General features: G+C 45.4%; 1 protein-coding gene across 1 annotated transcript; it reads right to left on the bottom strand.

Annotated features, from left to right (window-relative positions):
• Nucleotides 1-3,571: 3,571 nt before the first annotated feature.
• LOC115783599 (whey acidic protein-like) lies at nt 3,572-26,555 on the bottom strand. Its single transcript, XM_030734503.1, has 6 exons — nt 26,288-26,555; nt 23,675-23,930; nt 5,510-5,626; nt 5,225-5,362; nt 3,891-4,007; nt 3,572-3,714 (listed from the first exon to the last, which is right to left on the bottom strand). The coding sequence occupies exons 2-6, from the start codon at nt 23,898-23,900 to the stop codon at nt 3,572-3,574; spliced, it is 741 nt and encodes a 246-aa protein (XP_030590363.1). The 5' UTR covers nt 23,901-23,930; nt 26,288-26,555.
• Nucleotides 26,556-26,787: the final 232 nt, after the last annotated feature.

Below are 26,787 nucleotides of genomic sequence, written 5' to 3'. Positions count from 1 at the left end.
TCTTGTTCTTCCCATACAGCTGACTCTTCAAGACTCGCCTTACTCTCTGCAGATACTTCGAGAGTGCAGCTTTCCTAGTGGCCTCTTCATGTTTTCCATTTGCCTGCGGGATTCCAAAGTACTTGTTGCTGTCCTCAGTGTCTGCTATGTTACCTTCTGGTAGTGGAATCCTCTCAGTTATGACTATCTTCCCTCTCTTTGTTACCATCCGACTACACTTCTCCAGTCCAAATGGCATTCATTGTCATTGCTGTAGATTCGTGTGGTGTGGCTCAGTGAATCTATGTGTTGTATAAGCGCTTTAAGTGCTCAGACAGTAGAAAAGCGCTCTATAAGAGCTAGTCTATTTATTATCTATGTCTCATTTACTCTTGGCATACAGCTTGATGTCATCCATGTAGAGGAGGTGACTGACGTTTGCTCCATTCCGTAGTCAGCATCTGTAGCCAGTCTTGTCAATGATCTGGCTGAGGGGATTCAGACCTATGCAGAACAGCAGTGGGGGCAGAGCATCTCCTTGGTAAATCTTGATGGTAACTTGTGCAATTGGTTTGAAGTTGGCCTCTAATGGTGTTATTGTATAGGTCTAGGCATTCCAAGATCCATGTGTCAGGCTTTGACTCATAGGCTTTCTTGCAGTCAATCCAGGTTTTGCACAGACTGGTCAGTCTGGTCTTACAGTATCAAGTGACTGTTCTACCAGTAGCTGGTGTTTTACTCCCCTGGTATCTCTGCTAATTCCTTTCTGGTCCCTGCTCATGTATTGAGCCATGTGCCTACTCATCTTAGCTGCTATGATGTCTGACAGGAGTTTCCATGTTGTACTGAGGCAGGTTATTGGCTGGTAGTTGGATGGGACTGGTCTGTTATGGGGATCCTTGGGAATCAGGACTGTCCGACCTTCAGTCATCCATTCCGGGTGTGTCTGAACCTCCAGCTGGTTCATTTGTGTTGCCAGGCACTCATGAAGTACAGTTAGCTTCTTTAGCCAGTAGGTGTGAGTCATGTCGGGGCCTGGTGCTGTCCAGCTCTTATTGTTTGTCATTCTGTCTTGGATGTCTGCTACTGTGATGGATTGTATCCTGGTCAGGGAGGTCGCTGTGGTCTGCACATAGATCCACTAGCCACAGAACTACTATGCAAAATGTGTGATTTTTTTTTTAATGTGTTTGATTTGCTGATGATTTGCTGGTGTGAATTTGCAGCAACTTGAAGCCGATCACTTCAGAAATGAATAAACAACAATGCTTTGGCATAAATAAATTATTGCTATGGTATTTGGTGGCAGTAAGAAAAAAAAAAAGTAAGAATTAGGTGTCAACATAGTGCATGAAATTTAATTCCAGGCTGTGACAATAGATGGCAAAATTTGCTGCTCAATCATATTCAAAATAATTCAACAAAAAACATTTCAGTTTTGGTCAGAGCAAAGGATGTGATAAATCAAAAATCACTTTTCATTCTATGCTGTTCTTTGGTGTTACTGTTTTTAGGTTACTGTGAGGAAGTCTGAGGAAATGTATTTATTGCAGAAAAAAAGAGGTATAAGAATTAGACACAAAGCCAGATTTTGTGAACACACTAATTCACTTTTCTTATATTCAAAAACGTTTTCATTCTTTGATCTTGTTTGTCTTCAAACAGCACTACTAATATATAATGTAAGAAACAATTTGTTGGAAGTAAACTTTATTAATCTTTTGGGGACAGATAGGGGAGTTACAACTTAAACCTTTATAGAGCAAGTTACCATATTTGGTAATTTCCACACACTTGATAAATGATGACAGTACTGCATCGCAGTCAGGTTAAGAAGCGTGTGGTTTTCATCCAGCCAATCAGCAAAGATCACACTACATCACTGAACACCACACTGTAGCATTCGACCAATCAGCAGAGACCTGGAACACGTCAAAGTTTGTGTTTTCATGGAATTGAAAAAAAGACGCTTTCAGGGCTCGGTTAGCTGTGCATTTATGTTCAAAACATCAAAACTAACCAGGCCAAGTTGATAAAACTCACACAATTTACTGTTGAATAGTTGTGCTAAGTAATGGCATGTGTGTTGTTTGTGAATGACTTAGTGAAATGAGTGAAATTACAGCATAAAGAATGTGGGCACCATATTTGATCTTAGGCCCTCTTCACATAAATAAATAATTGACCATATTGACCATATTTGGACATATGCCTGATGCATCTAACAAATCATACTAGGTGTATTTCCTTTATAAATGAGGGAATAAAGCTTAGTTAGAACATTATTTTTTTTTTATATTTCCAAAGTTTCATAGCACCAAAAAATAATATAATTCATCAGAGAGAAATTTAACCCATTTGTAGACCCTTTAAAGCTATAAATAATGAAGATGAGTGATTTGTCAGTTTTTGACATTATACCAGTTGTTTCATTGCTTGTGTATTAATTTTTAGCAAATGTCTGTTTAGATGGTTGATGGCAAGAGCAGGGAGACTGTGGTTATGCCAGCCCACCTTGCCATCAGTGATAATGACGAGAAAGTAGATGATCATATGGCAGACACTGACATTGTCCCTCCCACCTAAAACCAGGACATTCCAGGCCCAAGTGACATGGGAGCAGTGATGTTGTAATGAATCTGTTGTAATGTTCTAAAATACATGCTCCTTTCACCATATATTTGTTTTTCTTGTATTTTTTTATATATACATTTCTTGGAATTTTTTTTGCCACAAACGGGGAGGCAACCAAATATGGTAACTTCGTCAACCTTGATTTTCTATATGAAAATGAAACATTTTGAAAAATGTCACAACAGTAATTAAGTTTTGTTATGTCCCCCAATAACACTGTATTTTTGAAATTCTGAATTTCAAAGTATTTCAATTATTAAATAGTATTAAGCAGGGTTATGATCAAATAGGTGTCATAGTCCTGGGCTGGTGGCCCAGTGTTTTGAGTTTCTTTTGTGTAGCTTTCTTTTGTTGTACTTTTCAGGTTGTTTTCTTGGTGTTTCTTTTGGTTTCTCTGTTTGTTGTTTGAGTGTGCGGTTTGGTTTCCTTTGTTGTTTCCTTGTGTAATGTTGCCTTTGTCAAGTTTTCTGTGTTAGGTCTGCATCTGTTGTTTAGTATTTCCTGCTTTATTTTGGTAGTCCAGTGTTCCCTGTGTTTTGTGTTGTTTACTTCCTGTGTTATTAATCTTATTCTTTTCACCTGTTGTGCTCAGCTGTTTTCCACTCCCCCTTGTTCCATCTGTGTATTTAAGTTTCAGTGTTGTTTAGTTCGGTGTTTTGGTCCTCGTCAGTTTTTCGCTGTGTTTTGTTTTCTGATTTCAAGTTTCGAGTTTTCAAGTTTCTAGTTTTGAGTTCCATGTTTTGAGTTTATTATGAAGCACTATTATTAAATCTTCACTCAAACTTGCTCTCGTCGTGTCCTGCTCTGGGGTCCTCCCTGCCTTGCCAGCACCTAGCCGTGACAATAAGTGTAAATGATGTGGTACATAGTCATTTATAACAATAGTTATTTGATTTAGTTCTTCTTCTTATAGAATGTATTTTATTTCATTTATTTTTACATGTTCGAAATGAAACAGTCAATCAACAGCTGGAGCCATGCACACATGTCCGCATCCATTGGAGCAGCACTTTTCATTATCGGGACAGTCACTGTCATAAGAACATGATTCAGAGCAATGTCCAAAGCACATGCGCCTTTGAGGACAAAATCCTGGCTTTGCTGAAAGAAAAGAGAAATCATTTAGACAAAGACCTCTGACCTGAGAGTGTAGTAAATGTGATTTTTTTTTTTTTTTTAATGGAAGAAACTTTGTTTTCATACTACTTGTAACTTTATTCATTGAGTAGATTTTATTACAGATAATTCTTAAGAAGAAATTAAATATGGTGACATACTGGGAACGGGAGGGATGCAGATATCTTCACCATTATAGACACAGCATATGTGGTCTCTAGGACAGTCCTTGCACCCCTTATGCGACAGAGAAAGATTAAGGCGCCACGGGCAGTGTTCTGGTTTTGGAAGAATCACAGAGAAAGAGGTAGAAAAGGATACAGATCAGCTGTGGTAAAAAAGTTATGATGCTGTGTGGTTGCTTAATGAAACAAACAAACATGCATCTTTCTGAAATAATCAGTAAGCAGGCAGATTAAATCAAATGCATTTGAATCAGAAGAAAGTTGCCTGTTAATTTGCAACAAGCTCTTGCTAAACAAACTGTCAAAGTGTGCTAATGTCAGCCAGTGTTTGTCCATGTTCACATCTTTCTAAAAAAAAAAAAAAAAAAAAAAGTACTCCCTTGTGCACATATATTGAATAACATTCCACAACCACAGGCTGAGGAGTCCAGTTAAAAGATGCTGGGTCTTTGTGCCTGTGGTGTTACAATCTCTCAATAGATGTCATATCAGACCAACTTTATTTTTTTTTAAAAATGCTCTTTGTTGCTCAAGTAGTTGTATGTATCTTGTGTTTACATGTTAGTAATAAAACTAGACAGCTGAAAAATATAATGACCAATAGCTTTTGTAATGTGACCTCGCTTTACTTTAGTGCCGCTTTTCATTTTTTATAGCTCAGGACTTAATGCTCTCATTTGGTTGCATGCACTGACCGTGTCATCCTGTATCACAGTATTTTCTTTTGCAGCAGTCGTCTCTCTGCAAAATGTCCTATTCATTTATTAAATCTTTAGCTGCAGCAAAATAATCAAAATCTAAGCAGTTGTCCACCCTGCACTGTCATCTACCCTCTCAAGTTTTATGCATTCCAAAGTAAATGTACATAAAATTATTATTTTTGTTTGTTAGTTAATGGACTGGTTCATATATAGCAGTTTCCTACTCTACATGAGCACTCAAAGCACTTTATGCTGCATGTTTCTTCATCCATTCATACACATTCATACACATTCACACAGTAGGAGCACTTTGTATATCTAAGTGATTTCTATCTAACATTCATACACACAATCACACTTCAATAAACACATTGGAACAACTAGATTTCAGTATCTTCAGGATACTTTGGCTGGAGCAGCCAATCAGCAGATCATCTGCTCTACCTCCTGAACCACAGCCACCTCAGAATTAGTCATTTAAGTCTGCACAAATGCATAGAGTTAGTCGCAACCTTTTTGCAATTCCCTCAGTTTATTTCTTCTAGCTGTTGTATATGATGTGACACAACAGATATCCAGTATATCATTGTCACTTTGTTCATCTCTCACCTATGACTGGAGCCATGCAGTCACGCCCACATCCGGTGGAGCAACACTTATTATTATTGGGGCAGTCACCATCATAAGAACAGGATTTCATGCAATGTCCGAAGACCAAGCGTCTGCGAGGACACACTCCTGGCTTTTCTAAAAGGAAACAAATCATTATAGACAAAGAGCTCTGACCAAAGGTGTACATTTGACTTTTGGCTGGAAGAAACCTTCAGAATACCTTTATTCACTGAGATTTACCACACAGCCTTTTAAGAAGAAATTAAATACTGTGGTACATACTGAAAACAGGAGGGACACAGACATCTTCACCATCACAGACACAGCATATGTGGTCTCTAGGACAGTCCTCACACCTCTTACGTGTTAGCGCAAGATTAGGTTGCCATGGGCAGGAAACTGGTTTAGGAAGCATCACAGAGAAAGAGGCATTAAAACAGGCAAGGATATGGATCAGCTGTGGTAAACGAGATAGGAGTTATGATGCTGTATCATTGCCACACTGGCTGTGTAACAACAACAAACAAACATGTTCATTTCAGAAAGAATCAGTAAGCGGTTAGAATAAAAGGTCAAGACATCTGAGTTGAAAAGAACTCACCTCTTAAAGTGTGAGCAGTTCTTTCTGCAGAAGAAACCGTGCCAACGTGCACTAACGCACAAAATGCTACAATCAATGCGCAAACAGTAGACCAGTGTCTGTCCATGTTCCCCTTCTGCATCAAAAAAATGAGCGCAACCACAGACTGAGCAGGCCAGTTAAAGGATGCTGGATCCTTCTGCATGTGGAGTTATATTCTCTCTGATAAGGTGTCATATCAGACACACTTTGTTTTTATGTTCTTGGTTGCTCAAATCATGATATGTATCTTATGTTTACTTTCTAGTAATACAACTAGATGTTTTTTAATTTCCTTCATTATCCAGCATGACATCAACCACACAGTCATAAAGAAGATTAACACCACTTTATTCTAAAGACACACTTTGTTTGTTATGTTCATGGTTGCTCAAATCACTATATGTATCTTGTGTTTACATATTAGTAACACAAATAGACAATCTTATTATCTTCGTTATCCAGCATGACATCAACCATATGGTCATAAAGAAGATTAACACCACTTTATCCCAGAGTTGACTTTGTTTTCACACTGCTGTGCTTTGTTGGTACCCAAGATTTATAAAAGGTCTTTGAAATCAAACATTTTTTTCTTTTACTCTAATAGCTAATTGTTACTTTCTTGTGTTTTTAACTTGTTTGTTGCTGTTCCTGTGGTTCAGAATAAAAAAAGGAAGCAACACTGAAAACAAATACAAAATACAAGGGGCTGGTAAAGTAAAACAGGAAGTAACTAAACATGGAAACAGAAACACACCCTTATAGATAGGGCTGGATCAGGTGAGATGCTTTGCTTTGCAACAGTGTTTTGCAGATATGTTCTCTCCCCTACTATTCTCATACAGCACCACTTTGAAACTCACCCAGGAGTGGCAATGCATTCATGGCCCTATAGATTATAGATTACCTGAATGCAAGAGACAAATAGTTCAGTGGGAATTGGCTGCTATGTTGGAGATGGGGGGTGATAAAAGTGCAACAGAGTGCACGATAGCCCTAGAGTTCTTGTGTTGAAGAAAGATGGGTCTATACGGTTCTGTGTTGACAAATGCAAGGTGAATGAGGTGTCACATTTTGATGCACATCCCATGCCCTACTGTATGTCGACAAACTCCTAGACCAGTTGGGTACTGCTAGCTTCTTACCAACACATTATTTGACCAACGGCTACTGACAGATTCCCTTGTCTCAAGTGTCTAAGGAAAAGACGTGTTCTCCACTCCATATGGGTTGTAGCAATTCATGAACCTTTCTTGTTTGGTAGCCACAGTGCTGGAGTCTCTGAAACAGGCAGGGTTCACAGCCAACCCAAAGAAGTGTATAGTTACACAGAGGGAAGTACAGTATCTGGGGTACTACTTGGGAGGTGGACAGGTGCATCCTCAGATGGATACTGTCCATGGTTGATTACTACTGCAGGTTTGTTCTAAACTTTGCAGAGAAGAGCAGCCCCTTAACCAACCTCACCCAGAAGCAGGGGTGGAGCTTCAGGGGTATGTTGGAGGGCGGCACGCCCCCGGCCCGAGCCTAGAAGGAGCCCGGATGGGAGAGGGGATAAGATTTCAGGTAGCCAGGTCTCTATCATTTACAAGAAGAGCTGGAGAAGGTGGGCCCTTCTCCTGATTGTACCCAGGTGGGCACAGTGTTTGACCAAAGGAATAGCCTACTGTACATCAGCCATCATTCATGTTTTACATGGGGGTTTTAAAGGTTGCCACAGTCAGGACTGAGTCATGGTTGCCAAAAACTTTACAAGACCGACTGACTTTAGTGATGTAGTAGGTGTAAAATATTGAACAAAATGTTGTGCTGCATGACTGGCTTTATTTTCACTTTTACATTTAACTTTATGACATGCAAATTTTCAAGTGGATAGCTGATATTTTCTCCAAGTGTATTGTGGGTAAAACTCATCACCAACCATCCACCAACATCATCATCAGTCACTTGGCAACAGATTGCAAACTAAGTGGAGCATTTTTACGGACTAAGCTAACTTCATGTAAGCATAAAAGTGGAGCAGCAAAGCAAAAAGAAAAGGAAAAAAGAGAGCAAGGAAAAGCCAAGTTACAAAAACTGGACACATATTTTGTTCGTTGTGACGTTATGAGCTTTATTATTTGGGTATAAAGGGCCTGGTCATTTGCCCCGCCCCCGGCCCGGTGATGATTTGTTCCGTTAGTACCCAGAAGGGTGCCTCGGCTCTGGTCTAGTGGACAGACAAGTGCCAGGTGGCAATTGATCGAGGGAAACAGGTTCTCTGGGCAAGTCCCTCCTCCACACTCCTAAGTTTTCCTTCTCTTTTATTCTGCAGACTGATGCCTCGGGCGGAGGGATGGGGGCTGTTATGTCCCAGCAGGTAAGAGGGGTCAACCGGTCGGCGATGTGCATTAGCCAAAAGCTGTCAAAGTGCTACTGTATAGCACTGTGGAAAAAGAGTGTTTGGTGGTCTGGTGGCCAGTCGACTCTCTGCCATTACCTCGTGGGATGCTCATTCACCCTATTCCTATGATCATGGCCATGACCATGAAAGATGTCAATACCTGATCACACGTTGGTACCAAGCTTTGCAACTATACAAATTCAAGGTCATCCATAGGTGGGGGGCTGCCTAATTTGGGTAATTCGGGGTACGTGGTGACTGGGTGTGGTTTGTGGCTCGGCTGCAGGGGAGGAGTGGTACAGTGGTTTCTGGAGGTGGTATCAAGGGAAGCTGGCTGGCACAGCAGGCCTACATGAGCTGATTATGACTTTCCTTTTTACATTATGACTTATCTTAGGTCAGTGCTGTAGTTAAGACCACCTAACCTGAGACCGAGTCGAGACCAAGACCGAGGGAGGGCAAGACTGTCATGGCCGGGGAGGAAACAGGTGAGGAATGGCTGACACGAAGGACTCCAGAAGTCAGCGTAACTTAAAAGGGATTTATTGAAGCAGGGGAAAAACAAATACAAAAATCTTGGAAGGGAGACGAAGGGAGACGACGGGCAAACACAGGGAACACACGGGCACACAACATCAACGACGCGACAAGGAACACATGGAAACTGAGGGCTAAAATACACACTGGGTAATCAGGGCAAGAGGAAACAGCAGGGAACAACAGGTGAGGCAAATGAAACTAATTACACAGGGGAAGCAAAGCTGAACACAAAGCACAGGAAAACCAGACTGTCAAAATAAACAGGAAGTGACAACCCAAGGAACATACTGACTAAACACGGGGAACAGGCACAGACTCAGGACAGAGACGCAGACATATCACAACACTAGGAAACACAAGACATCAACCTACTGGGAGGACACACTCAGGAAAATAAACTAACACAAAACGCTGGGCCAATGGCCCAGGACATGACAGTACCCCCCCCTCAAAGGCCGGCTCCCGACGGCCAAAACAAGAAACAAAACCAGACCAGGGCGGGAGGCGGGGGACCAGGAAGGAGGGCCCGAAACAAAAAAAGACAGGGAGCAAACAAAACCAGGAACAAACCCAAAAACACAAGGAAGCACTGGAGCAAGGGTAGAGCACGAGGGCAAAAAACAATAAGCAAAAGGAACCGAACAAAGAAAAGCAATGGCACAAGCTGAATACAGTCCAAAAACCAGAGCAAAAACACGGGGATGAGAAAACAAAAAAAAACAACCGGATGAAACAAAAGCGACGGCACAAGGCCGGAGAGCTCCAATGTCCAAAACAGGGGGTCGAAACAAGGAACAGTCCAGGAGCTATGACAAAACAAAAACAGCAAGGGAAAAAACAGTCCACAGTTCAGGGGAGTCAGTGGGAAATCCAAAACAAAAAACACACAGTTCAGGAGGCCGCAGAGGCCAAGGGGCCACAAAGCAAAGTCCCAACGAGGGAGGCCGACCGCGCTCCCAGCGGCGGCGGCGACGAGGACGAGAAGGAATCACTGGAGGCCGACCGCGCTCCCAGCGGCGGCGGCGACGACGAGGAGGAGTCACTGGAGGCCGACCGCGCTCCCAGCGGCGGCGGCGACGACGAGGAGGAGTCACTGGAGGCCGACCGCGCTCCCAGCGGCGGCGGCGGCGACGGGGAGCAGGCACCGGAGGCCGACCGCGCTCCCAGCGGCGGCGGCGACGGGGAGCAGGCACCGGAGGCTGACCGTGCTTCCAGCGGCGGCGGCGGAGACGAGGAGAAGACACTGGAGGCCGACCGCGCAGCATGCGGCGGCGACGAGGAGGGGTCACTGGAGGCCGACCGCGCTCCCAGCGGCGGCGGCGACGAGGAGGGGTCACTGGAGGCCGACCGCGGGGCAAGCGGCGACGGGGAGCAGACACTGGAGGCCGACCGCGGGGCATGCGGCGGCGGAGAAGGGCAACCCCGGGCTCTGGTGGGGAACCCTCGGGTGACGTGGAGCGCTCGGACTGAGCAGAGACCCCCATCGGCTCGGACTGAGCGGGACCCCCTGGCTCGGAGCGCTCGGACTGAGCGGAGACCCCCATCGGCTCGGACTGAGCGGGACCCTCGTGCGCGGAGCGCTCGGACTGAGCGGGACCCTCTGGCGCGGAGCGCTCGGACTGAGCGGAGACCCCCATCGGCTCGGACTGAGCGGGACCCTCTGGCGCGGAGTGCTCGGACTGAGCGGGACCCCCTGGCTCGGACTGAGCGGAGACCCCCATCGGCTCGGACTGAGCGGGACCCTCTGGCGCGGAGCGCTCGGACTGAGCGGGACCCCCTGGCTCGGAGCGCTCGGACTGAGCGGGACCCCCTGGCGCGGAGCGCTCGGACTGAGCGGGACCCCCTGGCGCGGAGCGCTCGGACTGAGCGGGACCCTCTGGCGCGGAGCGCTCGGACTGAGCGGAGACCCCCATCGGCTCGGAGTGAGCTGAGCCCATGGGCTGAATGGGGCCTACATAGTGAGGCACCGGATGCGTAGGCTGGGACCGCGGAACAGGGCACACTGCTGCTTTATTGAGCAGCAGGGGCTGCTCGGGGAATAGCCGAGGTGCAGGGGACTGCGTGGAAGCAGGCCGGGAGACGACTGGCTGCGTGGAAGCAGGCCGGGAGACGACTGGCTGCGTGGAAGCAGGCCGGGAGACGACTGGCTGCGTGGAAGCAGGCCGGGAGACGACTGGCTGCGTGGAAGCAGGCCGGGAGACGACTGGCTGCGTGGAAGCAGGCCGGGAGACGACTGGCTGCGTGGAAGCAGGCCGGGCGACGACTGGCTGCGTGGAAGCAGGCCGGGAGACGACTGGCTGCGTGGAAGCAGGCCGGGAGCCAGAGAGAGCGGGCTGTGAGCTAGGGAGATCTGGCTGCGTGGAAACAGACCGAGAGCTAGGGAGATCTGGCTGCGTGGAAACAGACCGAGAGCTAGGGAGATCTGGCTGCGTGGAAGCAGACCGAGAGCTAGGGAGATCTGGCTGCGTGGAAGCAGACCGAGAGCTAGGGAGATCTGGCTGCGTGGAAACAGACCGAGAGCGGGGGAGATCTGGCTGCGTGGAAACAGACCGAGAGCTAGGGAGATCTGGCTGCGTGGAAACAGACCGAGAGCGGGGGAGATCTGGCTGCGTGGAAACAGACCGAGAGCGGGGGAGATCTGGCTGCGTGGAAACAGACCGAGAGCGGGGGAGATCTGGCTGCGTGGAAACAGACCGAGAGCTAGGGAGATCTGGCTGCGTGGAAACAGACCGAGAGCTAGGGAGATCTGGCTGCGTGGAAACAGACCGAGAGCTAGGGAGATCTGGCTGCGTGGAAACAGACCGAGAGCTAGGGAGATCTGGCTGCGTGGAAACAGACCGAGAGCTAGGGAGATCTGGCTGCGTGGAAACAGACCGAGAGCTAGCTGACACTGGGGCCTGAGAGGGAGCTGACACTACTGGAGCTACAGAAGGAGCAGGAGCTGAGGGAACTGGGACCAAAACCGAAGGAACTAAGACAGGGGCTGAGGGAACTGACTGAGAGGGCACTGAAACAGCTGACACTGGGGACCGAGGAAGAGTTACTGGAGCTGACTGAAGGCGAGGGAGAGCGACTGGAGCTAGAGCTGACTGAGACCCTGCTGCTGCAGCTAACACAGAAAACCGATGCGAAGGCTTGGACCTGGCTGCCCCCACCCGCGGAACAGGTGCGAGTGCCGAGGTCAGCCCGTCCGTGGCTGCCCCCACCCGCGGAACAGGTGCGAGTGCCGAGGTCAGCCCGTCCGTGGCTGCCCCCACCCGCGGAACAGGTGCGAGTGCCGAGGTCAGCCCGTCCGTGGCTGCCCCCACCCGCGGAACAGGTGCGAGTGCCGAGGTCAGCCCGTCCGTGGCTGCCCCCACCCGCGGAACAGGTGCGAGTGCCGAGGTCAGCCCGTCAGTGGCTGCCCCCACCCGCCGAACAGGCGCGAGTGCAGAGGTCAGCCCGTCCGTGGCTGCCCCCACCCGCCGAACAGGTACAGGTGCAGGGGAAGCTGGAGCTAAGGGAGCTGGAGCAGGGTGAACAGAGGGAGCTGGAGCTAACTGAGGGGTCTGGGACTGCGACTGAGGAGGAGCTGGAGCTACAGCTGACATGGAACACTGCGACTGAGGGGGAGCTGGAGCTACAGCTGACCTGGAACACTGCGACTGAGGGGGAGCTGGAGCTACAGCTGACTTGGAACACTGCGACTGAGGGGAAGCTGGAGCTACAGCTGACTTGGAACACTGCGACTGAGGGGGAGCTGGAGCTACAGCTGACTTGGAACACTGCGACTGAGGGGGAGCTGGAGCTACAGCTGACTTGGAACACTGCGACTGAGGGGGAGCTGGAGCTACAGCTGACTGGGAAGACTGCGACTGAGCAGGCGCTACAGCTGACTGAGGCGAGAGTGGCTGGGGAGGAGCACGGCGACGCCGGGAGCGCTGCTTCCTTCGCGTTCTGTTGGAGTGGGAAGCACGATTCTCAGCATCCAGGATGTCCACCAGCAGAGGTGAATCAATAATCTCCACATCATCTGGCAGCCAAGAGAGGTCTGGGGAGGCGGTGGGCTGTGGGTGAAAGGATGAAAATGACGAGGTGGGAGAGGTGAGTTGAAGGGATGACGGCGGATCCGGAAAGCGAGGCAGCGCCTGTGGTGCTGAGCTGCAGTGGTGCGGAGGAGACGACGGAGGTGAGATGACCGGCTGCAGGAGAGGTGAATTAGTGATGGCTTGGAGGAAAAAGGTTGTGTCCTTGCCCTGGACAGGGCGACCAATATTATACAGTTTAGCTTGTAAGTTTTTCCGGAGCATGATTATGGAATGGGCAAGTGAGGCAGTGTCAGGATGGGTGAGGAGCCAAGTGGAGGAAGAAAAAAGTCTGCAGCAGAAAATTGCCTGAATAATCTGACGGGGTTCATCAGTGGCATGAATGATGTTCCTGGAGAGATCTATGAGCTCCAAAATCACTTCCTCTTGCTCGGAGGGGCTCCTGGTATCCGCGGGGTCCATAGTCTGGTCGCGTCGTTCTGTCATGGCCGGGGAGGAAACAGGTGAGGAATGGCTGACACGAAGGACTCCAGAAGTCAGCGTAACTTAAAAGGGATTTATTGAAGCAGGGGAAAAACAAATACAAAAATCTTGGAAGGGAGACGAAGGGAGACGACGGGCAAACACAGGGAACACACGGGCACACAACATCAACGACGCGACAAGGAACACATGGAAACTGAGGGCTAAAATACACACTGGGTAATCAGGGCAAGAGGAAACAGCAGGGAACAACAGGTGAGGCAAATGAAACTAATTACACAGGGGAAGCAAAGCTGAACACAAAGCACAGGAAAACCAGACTGTCAAAATAAACAGGAAGTGACAACCCAAGGAACATACTGACTAAACACGGGGAACAGGCACAGACTCAGGACAGAGACGCAGACATATCACAACACTAGGAAACACAAGACATCAACCTACTGGGAGGACACACTCAGGAAAATAAACTAACACAAAACGCTGGGCCAATGGCCCAGGACATGACAAAGACCGAGACAAGACCAAGACCAAGACCAGTACCTGACGCAACATGACATAATAAAATGTGAAACATGATCAAAATCAATTCTCATATTGATCTGAAAGATCCACATTCCCATAAAAACACCTATATATTAAACACTCACAGCTCAGATAAATATAACCATCTTTATTTAATACTCCTGGGTGACTTCCATCATTTATCACAGAATGTGAAAGAATTATTCATAGTTCATCACAATGGCTTTAACTGTTCTCTCCCTTTCATAAACAGTACATAGTTATGTTGGTTTTAAATCAACAACACTCTTTGTAAAAATGGGTGCTCTTTCAAAACTACATAGTTAAATGTGTAAAACTGAAAAAATGGCAAACAATCATTGGCATTAAGAAATAAAGCCACAGGTTTCTCTCTTATACTGATTAAAGCTGCAGTATGTCATTTTTTTATAAAAAATCTGTTTTTTACATATTTGTTAAAACTGTCACCATGTCACGACAGTATGAGACAGATAATCTGTGAAAAAATCGAGCTCCTCACCTCCTCCCTGAACTGCTCCCAGTCAAAAACAACCAATCAGAGCCAGGAGGAGGGTCTTAGCACTATCAATCATTCCTCAAGTATGTGCTGCTCAATGTAGTGGTGTGCAATATTGCAAGATTTGGTATCGCTCTGATGCCAAGTAAATACAGGGCCAGTATCACTGATACTGATACCAATAAGTTTTAATAATTATGAAGAATTTTCATGAAGTTGAACTGGTTTGAGATTTTTTCTCCATCCATCCATCCATTCGCTTCCGCACATCCTGTTAAGGGTCGCGGGGGGGCTGGAGCCTATCCCAGCTGTCATAGGGCGAGAGGCAGGGTACACCCTGAGCAGGTCGCCAGCCTGTTGCAGGGCCAACACAGAGGGACAGACAACCTTTCACACTCACATTCATGCTCTCATTCACACCTATGGGCAATTTAGATTAGCCAATTAACCTAACCCCAGTAAGTGCATGTCTTTGGAATGTGGGAGGAAACCCACGCAAGCACGGGGAGAACATGCAAACTCCACACAGAGAGAGGGAGAGGCCTGGGCCAAGGTGGAATCGAACCCAGGCCTTCTAGATGGTATTCTAACTGTGAGGCAGCAGTGCTAACCACTACGCCACCGTGCTGACCACTACGCCACCGTGAGATTTTTTCTTTGGATCATTAATTAGTTAAAACTCAGGATAGAATTGGACAAAGTTTATAAGTAGAAAATACTTTATCAAAATAAAAGATATTGTTCTGAAACAACAGAACATTAACAAAACAATTTTCCCCATACATTGATGTCTGGATTATTATTTTTTTTCATAAATGAAGTGTACAAAATCATCACTCAAGAACAAATGCAAAATTTTTTTTCAGGTAGAGTGTTCAGAAAGTATAATACAAAAATGTAATAAAAAATATCCCTTCATTCTTTCTTAAATAACAAGCTGTACAAAAAAGGAATTTGCTTTTTTCCCCAAGTAAAATATATTATGTGTCACATGACAGTATAACAAAACACTGCAGGGATAGGAGGAGCAAAGTGTGCCTGCTCTGTGCTGTGACAGGAGCGGCACACAGATAGTCACCTCACATCTTTGATGAAACCGCAGCACTGCATACAGGAGAGAAACTGAAGCTAAAGTATTGATCTTATTACACTGGTATTGATCAATACCAATACCAACATTGGTATTGATATGATTGATATTTGGATCGATCTGCCCACCACTAGCTCAATGTACTAATGGCAGAGAAACAACTTACTTATCTGCCATCATTGGTGGCCATGGTAAATACAGGATTCTAGCAAGAAACATTTTTCAGCCCAGCGCTAAAGCTAATACTAATTAGTAAGCTAATGCTAACCGCTAAATGCCACTTCTGCTTGTTAATTGAGTGATGGGGCATATGACTATGGCAGTAATCAGTTTTTGTGAACGTGTAGTTACATTTCTCGAGGGGCATGTCAGGGTAGGTTCAAAGAGGATTGGACCTGATTCTATTGGGGCCTCTCGGCCAGGTCATGTTTGTAAATGAGAAATGGTTCTCAAACATTTTACCTGGTAAAATAAAGGTTTAAATTAAAAAAAAAAAAGTTGGCTTTGAGAGAACAATGAGTTCAATCTTTTTTAAAGACTAGTTTATACATTCAGTGGCTGATAGAGACGGTCAGTGAGGATATATATCTCCCACCCTGTGTGAAAACACTCCTGCAGAAACTGATGTTTCCCGACTGGAAAAAGGTGAACAGGGATGACTTTTAATCTGATTTAACCATCTAGGAGCTGAGAGATCACACAGAAAAATAGAGCACTTTCACTCTCATATTGTGATGCATTTCATTTCATTTCCACTGATTTTTAAAAGTATTCTTAACATTCACATTTTTAATGGCTAACAGGGATAAAAATAGGTTGTTGGAAAGCACTTGGAACCACACCATCGTGACTTACCGGGACTCCTGACACAACGGAGTCTTATTGTTACGGCTAACAACTGTGATTTTCCTACTTAGACAAAAGAAAATATATTCTGTGATAACAACTATTGCCTTAAACTGTTAGCAACAAGCCCATAACACTTCCACAGTGTTTTTAGTGGTTACCTGGTACTTGTGATGACATGTTCACACAGATGAAGTGAACAGTTTAAACAGTAAACTCTGAGGTATATTTTAAATCTTTGGGAAATTAAATAAAAAAATTGGTTAAGTACGTAGGACCAATGCAGGACTCTGCAGGACTCATTAGATCAATAGAGTGATAATTTTTGCATATAATCCAGAAGAGTCACAATTATATCATGCATTTAATGTGTCCCAGAGTGCCGTTTCCTTCCACTAATGGGTTTGCAGAAATCACATAAAAAACATACACAACAAAAACATAATCCAGATCAGCTGCTAAAAACATTTCCTACTTTCGAATATCAGCCACCATGTTGTGAGCATAAAGTATCACGTTTTTAATGCAACAACAGGAAGTGACATCATCTTGCTGCGAACTGTAGTTTTTTATTCTTGAAGGCCTTTCATAACTCCACTGGTGCTGAAAACTAATGTTTGACTATGGCTTTCCGAATACAAATAGGGCTGCAACTATCAATTATTTTAGTAATCAAGTATTCTACCAATTACTCAATCAATTAATCAAGTAATTGGATAAGAAATAATTTTTCATTTTAACAATTCATCAGCATATTTTAACTTCCGTACTGCAGATTTTTCTCTGTGTGAAACAAACAGCGGTGGATGGAGCAGCTTTGTGACCCACACAAATATGAGGTCACATTTGTGAGTTACATTTGATTATATGTATATTATCTTGTATGTTTCACACTGTTAGTGTACAAGTAACATGAGATTTAAAGCAGAAAAGGATACTGATCAGCTGTGGTAAATGAGATAACAGTTATGATGCTGTGTGGTTGCTAAGTTGGCTGTTTAATGAAACAAACAAACATGCATGAAAGTATCAGTAAGCAGACAGAATATGAGGTCAGTTCACCAGACTCACCTCTTACAATGTCATCAGGTCTCAGAGAAAAAAGTGCACTAATGCACAAAATGTTACAATCAATGCACAAACAGTAGACCAGTGTCTGTCCATGTTCTTCTTCAAAAGAATGAACACAACCACAAACTCAGCAGACCAGTTAAAGGATGCTGGATCCTTGTGCATGTAGAGTTACATTCTCTCTGATAAGGTGCCATATCAGACACCCTTTGCTTTTGTATGATATGTTCTCAAATGATATGGTAATAGTAACACAACTAGACCGTCTTCATTATCTTCATTATCCAGCATGGAGCCTATCCCACCTGTCATAGGATGAAAGGCAGGGTGTACCCTGTATATGTTGCCAACCTGTCGCAGGGCTTCTTCTTTTTTTTTACTCTAATGACTAATTGTCACTTTTTTGTTGTCAAGTCAAACCTGATTTTTAACTTTTGTTTTCAGGGAAAAGGGTAATAGGTGAATAAAGAAAAAATAAAAATAATAATAAAATAAAAATAAATAAATAATAGCAGACAGGGAAAACTGAATCAATGTCACGTGACTCGCACCCGTGCCATTCAAACAGATTGTTACAGAAGCATAAAACAGAACAAGAGCAGAATACACCAGAGGATTGTGTGGCTCTGGAAGTCTGTACAAGCGAGACACCTAAAATACTAGAGAGGCAGCTGGTTTTTCACCTAATTACTGCACTACCAAGGTGACTGTATGGTTATTCCTTGTAAAATCAAAATAAAACTAAGGAAAAACAAGAGGATTTTCATTGTGAAGTAATTCCGAGTGGAATCCAGTTATCTTAAACTCTGGTAGATGTCATCCTTTTTTCAAGTTGGTGAAAATTGCACAGAAATCTGAGACAACTTGAGATTTGTTGTGTCCCTTGCTTTCTTACATTTTTGTGTTCTTGTTTTTTTGCTGTTCCTGTTGTTCAGATGAAACCAAACTGTGCTTTTAGATAAGGATCAGCCTTCTTAGTATGACATTCAACAACAATTCTCTGAAGTTATTTAAAGTGTTATTATTATCATTTTTTTTAATCATTCAGGGTTGTTTGAGTATCCTTTGTTTTTTGATCACCTCCCACCAGAGTTTCATGCAGCCTCAAGCAATCTATGTTACATTACCACTTTATTATATCACTACTATAATTTAGAACAAATCCATATACATGCATTTTCAGTATTTTTTTTCAGTATTTTTTTCTTCCAGGTTTTTTGCTCAGCATTTGTTTACAGTTCCAGGCAGGCTTACTGACACTTTTTTGGTCTGTCTTTTGTAGATGATACTTCTGTCCCTATGAGACTAAGAAACATCACAACATAATATGATATCCATGAACTATGATAGTAGGAATAGGGAGAAATTTATGACACAGTTTGGACAAGCTCAAACACAGCTTAGTGTGCATTAGATTTCAGATCAGTCTGGCTGAGCTCCCTCTGCTTCGAGACTGGACTGTTTGAGTATCTGAGTCAGTTTCCTGATTGTGATAAAATGGTACTATCACACAATCTGCTGTGCTGTGTCATGATGTCCCACCCCAAACACAATATTTCTGTATTATATTTGTGGTCCAAGTTTTTAAGCCTTTTTCTAGGGAGTAAACGGTAGACCAAATGAATCTCAAATGAGGAAATATTCCTAACAAAAACAAGTCATCATGAACAGAGTGAATACTTTAAATTAGGGCTGCAACTAAAGATTATTTTGGTAGTCGAATAATCTGTCATTTTTGTTATCAATTAGTCGACCTGTTCAGGCCTGCCCACCTGTTAACATCACCTTGTTCTCTTCTCACAATTAAACAATTAAATAATGACCCATAAAAATACGAGTTTGAAACTAATCAAATGTATTTTTAACATTAATGTGACCATCATAATAAATATCAAATAAAAAATGCATATTAAAGTAAATGCAATTTTTATTTTTAAATGAAAATATAATGTGCAAATAAATGAAACCGGTATCTACGACGCAAAACGTACCCAGCCACCAGGTGGGGTGGGTTGGCCCGGCCCGCGTCGGGATGTTCGGTCTGCGCTTCTGGGGCTCTGGGGTGCCTGCATCGTGGGGGGGTGGGGGTGGCCGTTGTGGAGTGGCTGGGGTGGACGGGGCACCATTTTCCCAATTCAGGCCAGTTTGTCTTGTCTCTTGTTTGTGTCTCTCGTTGAGTGAATGAGTATCTGGAGTGGAGCATGCTGCCCTCTGTGGCGGGGGCTGTGGTGCTGGTCTCGGGTGCTGCGGTGCTCCATGGGGCTGTCGCCAGGGCCCCGGGTCCACCTGCGCCTGCCCTGTGCTGGGGTGTGGGCAATCGGGGTGCCTACTGAGCCAGCGGACAGCTGGCTCTCTTACTCCAGGTTTCCTGGTCATAAGCCCGCCCCTGCACACACACACACACACGCACGCACGCACGCACGCACGCACGCACGCAGATCTACACATATATACAAACTTCATGTCGTGTGGAGAGGCCACGTGACAATACACTCTGATACACATAGGACCTTGGGGGGCAGGCATGGGGATGATGAGAGGGGGCTGCTGAGGTGGCCCCACTCTGGCCCTGTCTACTGTCAGCCCCCCAATTTTAATGGCACTTTAGACAATAAGGGCTTTGAGGGGGTGGTGTGGTTGAGCACCGACGGCCAACAGTTGGATGCTTAAGGCACAGCTGTCCCCTCAATTTTAACTGCATCCTATACACTTCATGCATTCACAAACATGAAGCCATACACTTCAACATTTATAATTTGGGTGGGAGGTGGGGTGGGCCATCCCACACCCAGGTTTCCTGCACCTCGCCCGGGGTGGGAGTCGGGTGGTGCTTCGGGTGCCAGGCGTGCAGCGTCCTGGGGTCACTGTTGGCCCGGGTGGGGTGCCTGCTTGCCCTGGCCTCAGAGGGTGGATAGATGTGGATGAATGTGTATTTTTGTGCATTTGTCACAGTCCTCATGGGTGTATTTGGGTGGGTGAATGTGTGTAGGTAGGGATGTGTGTGTGTGTGTGTGTGTGTGTGTGTGTATATGTGTGCACATATGTGGGTGGGTGTGTGTGCGCATGAGCATATGTGGGTGGGTGTGTGTGCGTACGTGTGTGCATGGCTGGACCTGAATCTGGGCCTTCTTGTGCCTTGCCTCCCGGCTGCTTCTCGATGGTCACTCCTGCGTCACCCGCCTCCCCGGGGTGTGGGTGCCTTGGGGTTCCTGGGCCAGGCTGGATGTTCTGGCGTGGGTGTCGACCTGCTCTCCTGGGGGCTGTGCCCCCATATCTTCCTGTAGTGTATTGCAATTACAAAATCACACGATAAGCGGAGCAAAAATAGATGGATGGGTTTAAAAGTAGGACGCTTAGACGATGAAATTCCACGTCTACAAATTTTTGTAGTCGACGTCATTGATTACGTCGATGAATCATTGCAGCCCTGCTTTAAATAATATAATAAGTAAATTAATTTTTATATAGCTCCTTTCAAGATGAATATCAAAGTGCTTCACAACAAAAATCCTAAAACTTAAAAAAATCTATTCAAAAGCAAGTTTAAAAATGTTGCTGCCTTTTGAACACCACTGATCTCAAGCTCAGAGGGTCAGAGTTACAGAGTCTGGGGGCCACTGTTGAGATGCTCTGTCTCCTTCAGCCTGGTATTCGGCATGGTCAGCATTCGCCCTGATTACGTGACCTCAGGGACCTAGTGGGAGCCTATGGATGTAAAAGTTCTCAGATGTAGGCTGTGCTTGTCCATGCAGAGCTCTAAAAGTCAACACCAGAATCTTAAAGTGGACTCTGAAGTTAATGAGGATCCAGTGGAACTGAAGCAGCAACCGACTGTCGTTTAAAAGCTCAGGAGACTTAGAAGCCTCGCAGCAGCATTCTGAAGAGCCTGCAGAAATTCCAGGGAGGTTTTGTTAAGACAAGAGGACAATAAATTACAATAACCCAGACATGAGCAAATAAATGCACAAATGACATTTTCCAGTTCAGGGCGTGGCACAGTGGAACTCAATTTGTCAATAATGTGAACGAGAGATTCAATGTGAGCATCCAGAGTGAAAACTGCATCAAAAGGCACTCCAAGGGGGGCGCCTGGGTGGTTTAGCGGTGAAGCCGGCAACGACATACATATGCTGCATTGCGGTACAGGTGGCGCGTGTTCGAGTCCCGGCCTGTCGCCAACTTGCCCGCGTGTCTTCCCCTGTATCTTTCCCCGATTTCCTGTCTCTCTCTACTGCCCATAAAAGCTGCTGTGGCCAAAAAAGCAAAAAAAAAAAAAGGCACTCCAAGGTTCTTGATTTCCAAATGTGGCAAGAGGACCTAGAGTTTCCATTACCTGAGCTACAAGTCTGTACCTAAGGTAGTGTTGTAGTACTCGAGATCAGTCTTAGTATCAAGACCGCTTTTTGATGGACTCGGACATTGCGGACTCGGGATTTTGTCTCAAGACCAGTCAAGACCACAGCTGTGGAAATATCACTAAATTGCCAGGATATTGTCCAATTTATTTGTTAACATCCTTGCTTTTATTGGATGAAAAACGTACTGATTCAAATCCAACAAAGATTGTGCTCCTCTGCCCTCTCCCAGGAGCGCACCTCAGAGACTCCACCCCAGCTAGGTCACTGCTATTATCGCCGCTGGCGCCTGTATCATTTCAATCTACCACAGAGCACGGGCAGTTTCATTCACAATGTGCACGTTTGATCTCACTATGGTCGTGTGTGTGCTTGATTTTGCGGGCTACAGAAATCAAAATGACAACCGGCATGAACATGAGGAGAAGTAAGAGAGAGAACGAAGATCTAAGGAAAATTTCAGGCTTCAGCAACAAAACAAACAACAAAAAAATCCCAGCATGAAAGGTAAATACCAACCTTCATATATTTTGATACACAAACTGAAAATTTAATGCAAATTTTAGAGCTGCAACTATTCTCGGAGTAACTCAACTCGATTATTAAAAATTCTCGACACAAATTTGTTGCTTCAATGTTTTGTTTTAACTCTGCAGCTCAGGTGTCTCCGTGTAAGCGGAGCATTTCATCCACATTAGTTCTCTGTCGCTGCAACTGATTTCCGTCATTTGGAAAAAAAAACAACCCTTTAACAGGAGTGGATCATCGCTGACAAGTTTTTCCATGCCCCCACTACTCTGTGCTGTGAGTGTGCATGTTTGGGTGTGCGGGCGTGTGTTGTGCAGAGAATGTCAGCTGTTATTTTTTCTTTACCTCAGCTGTTGCCACCAGAACAGATCTATAACCACAGTTTGCTAACGGGGGCTGCCATTAGCACTAGCAATCGTTCTGTGCCAGAAGCCTCCCTCTCTATCCCCTTCAGTGTCGAGGGACTCCTTCAAAATGTTTTTTTTATCTTTAATCCCTGATTAGCGACTAAAAATAGACCTGCAGTAGAAACGTAATTTGGAGGATGCTTGTGAATTAAAAAGCATTACAGCACTAAGCTCATGCAGCTCCCATTTTTTCAACAAAAACACAGCAGCAGCTCTTTTACGTGCAGTCTGTCTGCACACAACAGCAAGCGCAAAGAGGAGGAGCTGTTACTGAGATGGTGGGATCAAGTGGAGTGAAAGGAGCTCTTGTTCCTGTAACCAGCTTAAAACCTTTACTGGGAAACAGCTGGAGGTCCTTCATCAACCACCTGATCAGCAGTGTGAAGAAAAGAGAACTCTGTAGCTGGGACAGGCCCCGTTACAGAGGGCGTGAAGACAGATTACACTCCTGAAAACAGGAGAAATAATGAGTACCGTATTTTTTGGACTATAAGGCGCACTTAAAATCCTTAAATTTTCTCAAAAATCAGCAGTGCACCTTATAATCCGGTACGCCTTATGTATGAATTCTTGTTGTGCTTACTGACCGTGAACCAATTTTATGTGGTACACTGCGCTCAGAAATCTGTCAAAATGATTTAGTGCGACTTTGGTAAGGGACACTTAACAAATATCGATATTTTCCAGAGCATACAAAGTGTTCGACGGGGGGAGGTATAACACCCAGCGTACCCTTTGTGTCTGGGTTGCTCTTGTGCCCCATCTCCTGATGGTAATATGTGTCTGTGTTGCTCAGGTGCCCCCTGGACCCCCTCTAGGGCCTACAAGTTGGTTTCAGCTTCTGTGTTTGATGCTGAGTTGGAAGTGATACTCTTAGCCAGTAGTGTACTACACAATCAGCAGTTTTCACTGTCACTGCTTTCAGTTTTGTCCCCATTCCTGTCTTTCAACTGGATGACTCCTTTTATTTCATTTCTCTCTAGGTGGCAGTGTCTCCATTGCCCTCTGTTAAAGACTCAACCTGAGCACTTAGTCTCTGAATTGTGTTATCTTACCTTTAACTTTGGTCTCTCCCACAATGCCAGTCGTCTCTCCTGGCTTTGTAAGCATGCTGTGCCCTTGAGTGAACTTCCGATTGGTGCTGCGCCCAAGTCTGCATTTCCTCTCGCTTTCCTCCATCGTGGTCTGGATGACCTGTTGTAACAGGGCTTCATCAAGAACAGTGGGGTCTGCAAGGAGCGGTTTAAGGTCCCGTCTGAAATCCTCATGTCTCTTCCCCATGCCTTGGTAGACTGTATTCAGGAACACACCCTGGAGTGTAGAGGCATTATACTTGATAACCAAATTTGTCTGTTTTGAGGTGAACATTATTCTTTGTTTCAGTCCGATCATACAGTACAGGAATTGCTGTGGAGATTCATTCTCATGCTGCTTAGCACACAAAGCCGCAGACTGGAACAGCAACTACAACAGTCTGACTCCAGGGGACTGTGGCAGGGACTACGCACCATCACGGACTACAAAGCACCACACACACACCCGGTGAGTGCCGACGCTTCTCTGGCTGATGAACTCAACATCTTCTTTGCGCGCTTTGAGTCGGGAAGCCGACAGCCCGCTGCGCTCCCGGCCGGAGGGGCGGAGACACTCACTGTGACGGAGCGCGACGTGAGGAGGGCGTTTAGACGTGTAAACACCAGGAAAGCGGCTGGACCAGACGGTATTAGTGGACGTGTCCTTAAGACCTGCGCTGACCAGCTGGCACCTGTGTTTACACTGATATTCAACCTCTCACTGAAACTGTGTGTGATTCCCACCTGCTTTAAAAAGTCCATCATAGTCCCTGTCCCAAAGAAACCACACCCCAGCAGCCCCAATGACTTCAGGCCCATAGCACTCACCTCTGTGGTGATGAAGTGTTTTGAGAGACTCATCAAGACATTCATCACCTCCTCACTGCCCACCACCCTCGACCCACTACAGTTTGCATACCGGCCAGACAGATCCACAGATGACGCCATATCCTTCCTCCTCCACAAGACCCTTTCACACATAGACACTGGTAAGGGGAACTATGTGAGAGTGCTGTTTGTAGATTACAGCTCAGCATTCAACACCATAGTTCCCTCCAGGCTGGTCTCTAAGCTGCTGGACCTGGGCCTGGGCCCATCCCTGTGCAGGTGGGTTCACAGCTTCCTGACCAGCAGACCACAGGTGGTACGAGTGGGTCACCTCACCTCATCCTCCCTCACCCTCAACACTGGATCCCCCCAAGGCTGTGTGCTCAGCCCTCTGCTGTACTCACTGTACACCCATGACTGCGAGGCCACGTCAGAGTCCAACGTCATCATCAAGTTTGCTGACGACACTGCTGTTGTGGGACTAATCTCTCACAATGAGGAGACAGCCTACAGGAGAGAGGTCTCCCGCCTGGAGAACTGGTGCCAGGAGAACCACCTCCTGCTCAACGTCAGCAAAACAAAGGAACTGATCGTGGACTTCAGCAGGAAGCAGCAGAGGGACTACCATCCACTTGTCATCAGTGGTGCTGAGGTGGAAAGAGTGGACACTTTCAAATACCTGGGAGTGACCATCTCACAGGACCTGTCCTGGACTCATCACATAAACATCACTGTGAAGAAGGCCAGACAGCGTCTCTACCTCCTCAGGCGGCTGAGAGACTTCAAGCTCCCACTCAAGGTGCTCAGGAACTTTTACACCTGCACCATCGAGAGCATCATGCGTGGGAGCATCACCACCTGGATGGGAAACTGCACCAAGCAGGACTTCATGGCCCTAAAAAGGGTGGTTCGTTCAGCTGAACGGACCATCAGAACCACCCTCCCCAACCTGCAGGACATTTACACCAAGCAGTGCAGGCTGAGGGCCATGAAGATCCTAAAACAGCCCAGCCACCCCGGACACTCTCTCTTCTCCCTGCTCCCATCAGGCCGGCGTTACCGCTGCCTGAGGACTAAGACTGAAAGGCTGAAGAAGAGTTTTTACCCACAAGCCATCCGTCTGCTCAACTCTGAGCCCTAACTGGACCATTATTGCACAGTGTAAATATTATAATTTAAAAAGTGTGTATAGTGTATAGTATATAGAGTATAGTGTATAGTGTGAATTACTTTTTTTAAATTTTTTTTTTAATTTTTATTCTTCTTATTTATATGTGTGTGTATATATGGTTGCAGGTACAAAATACATTTCACTGTGCATTGTACTGTGTATAACTGTGCATGTGACAAATAAACACTATCTTAATCTTAATCTTAATCTCTTGGAAGAGCTCTGTGCTGCACTTTTCTCCCAAATGGGACTGTAGGAAATAGGCTAGTGACAATGCCCCCAAAATTTTGACATACAATACAATTTCTTCATCTCTAAGGTCTCCTCTATATGAAATGGATTCTTGGAAAAAATATTTTATTGCCAAGATACTTAAATTGATAGATATTGTTATATACCCCAAAAGTGAAAAAGAGCTCAAGTACAGCCTGTCCACATGGAGGTTAACACACAAAAACTGATGTAGATTAACAACATAACGCCTGCGAGTATTCAGAATAGGCATGTATGTAGTCAGGACTTTGCTTTACCCACTAGAAAAAACTGGATGTGAATATCTTAGAGTATGGAGCAGATATAAAACTTGGAACACATACCTAAAAGTCTCACCCTCTTTAGGCTCGGCTCCCCTCCATCCGGCTCTGTTCACCGCTCGAGGCCTTCACTGGGAAATCCTGTCGCTGCAGCAGCACTTGTTCATTTAGGTCCAAAGATCACTGGACCAGGATAAGGCTTTCTTCAACTACTGCTGATCCCTGACGAGCCCCCAGAAATCTGTAACAGGCCCCCGTTACAGAGGACATTAAGACAGATTACACTCCTGTAAAACAGGAGAAATAATGAGTAGAAGAAACATGCTGCCATTCGCCTAGTCAGTCTTGCCAGAATTTATTCATATAAAATAAGCATCTCTGTTTCTTTTGTCACTTACTTCAGCCACAATTCTGTTTTCTCATCAACACTGTTCACTGTACATCAATAATACTGACATTTAAGGGCAAATACAAATAAGGTTAGAATTAAGAAAAATATACTTTTCACATGAACAAAAATAGAAAAGAATGCATATCATGTTAAATGACTTATTATAAAGGAA

Source organism: Archocentrus centrarchus, chromosome 7, assembly GCF_007364275.1.
Source record: "Archocentrus centrarchus isolate MPI-CPG fArcCen1 chromosome 7, fArcCen1, whole genome shotgun sequence".
Classification (NCBI taxonomy): Eukaryota; Metazoa; Chordata; class Actinopteri; order Cichliformes; family Cichlidae; genus Archocentrus; species Archocentrus centrarchus.
Note: the sequence above shows the minus strand (reverse complement) of the source record. Positions and strands in the feature narration are given on the sequence as shown.

Coding starts and splice junctions, on each gene's coding strand:
- LOC115783599 (XM_030734503.1), bottom strand. CDS start 23,900: ATGGGGAAGAGACATGAGGATTTCAGACGGGACCTTAAACCGCTCCTT. Junction 5,627..23,674: donor GGGAGAGACCAAAGTTAAAG/GTAAGATAACAC, acceptor TTCCTAAACCAG/TTTCCTGCCCATGGCAACCT. Junction 5,363..5,509: donor CTGTGTCCCTCCTGTTTTCA/GTATGTACCACA, acceptor GTTTCCTTTTAG/AAAAGCCAGGAGTGTGTCCT.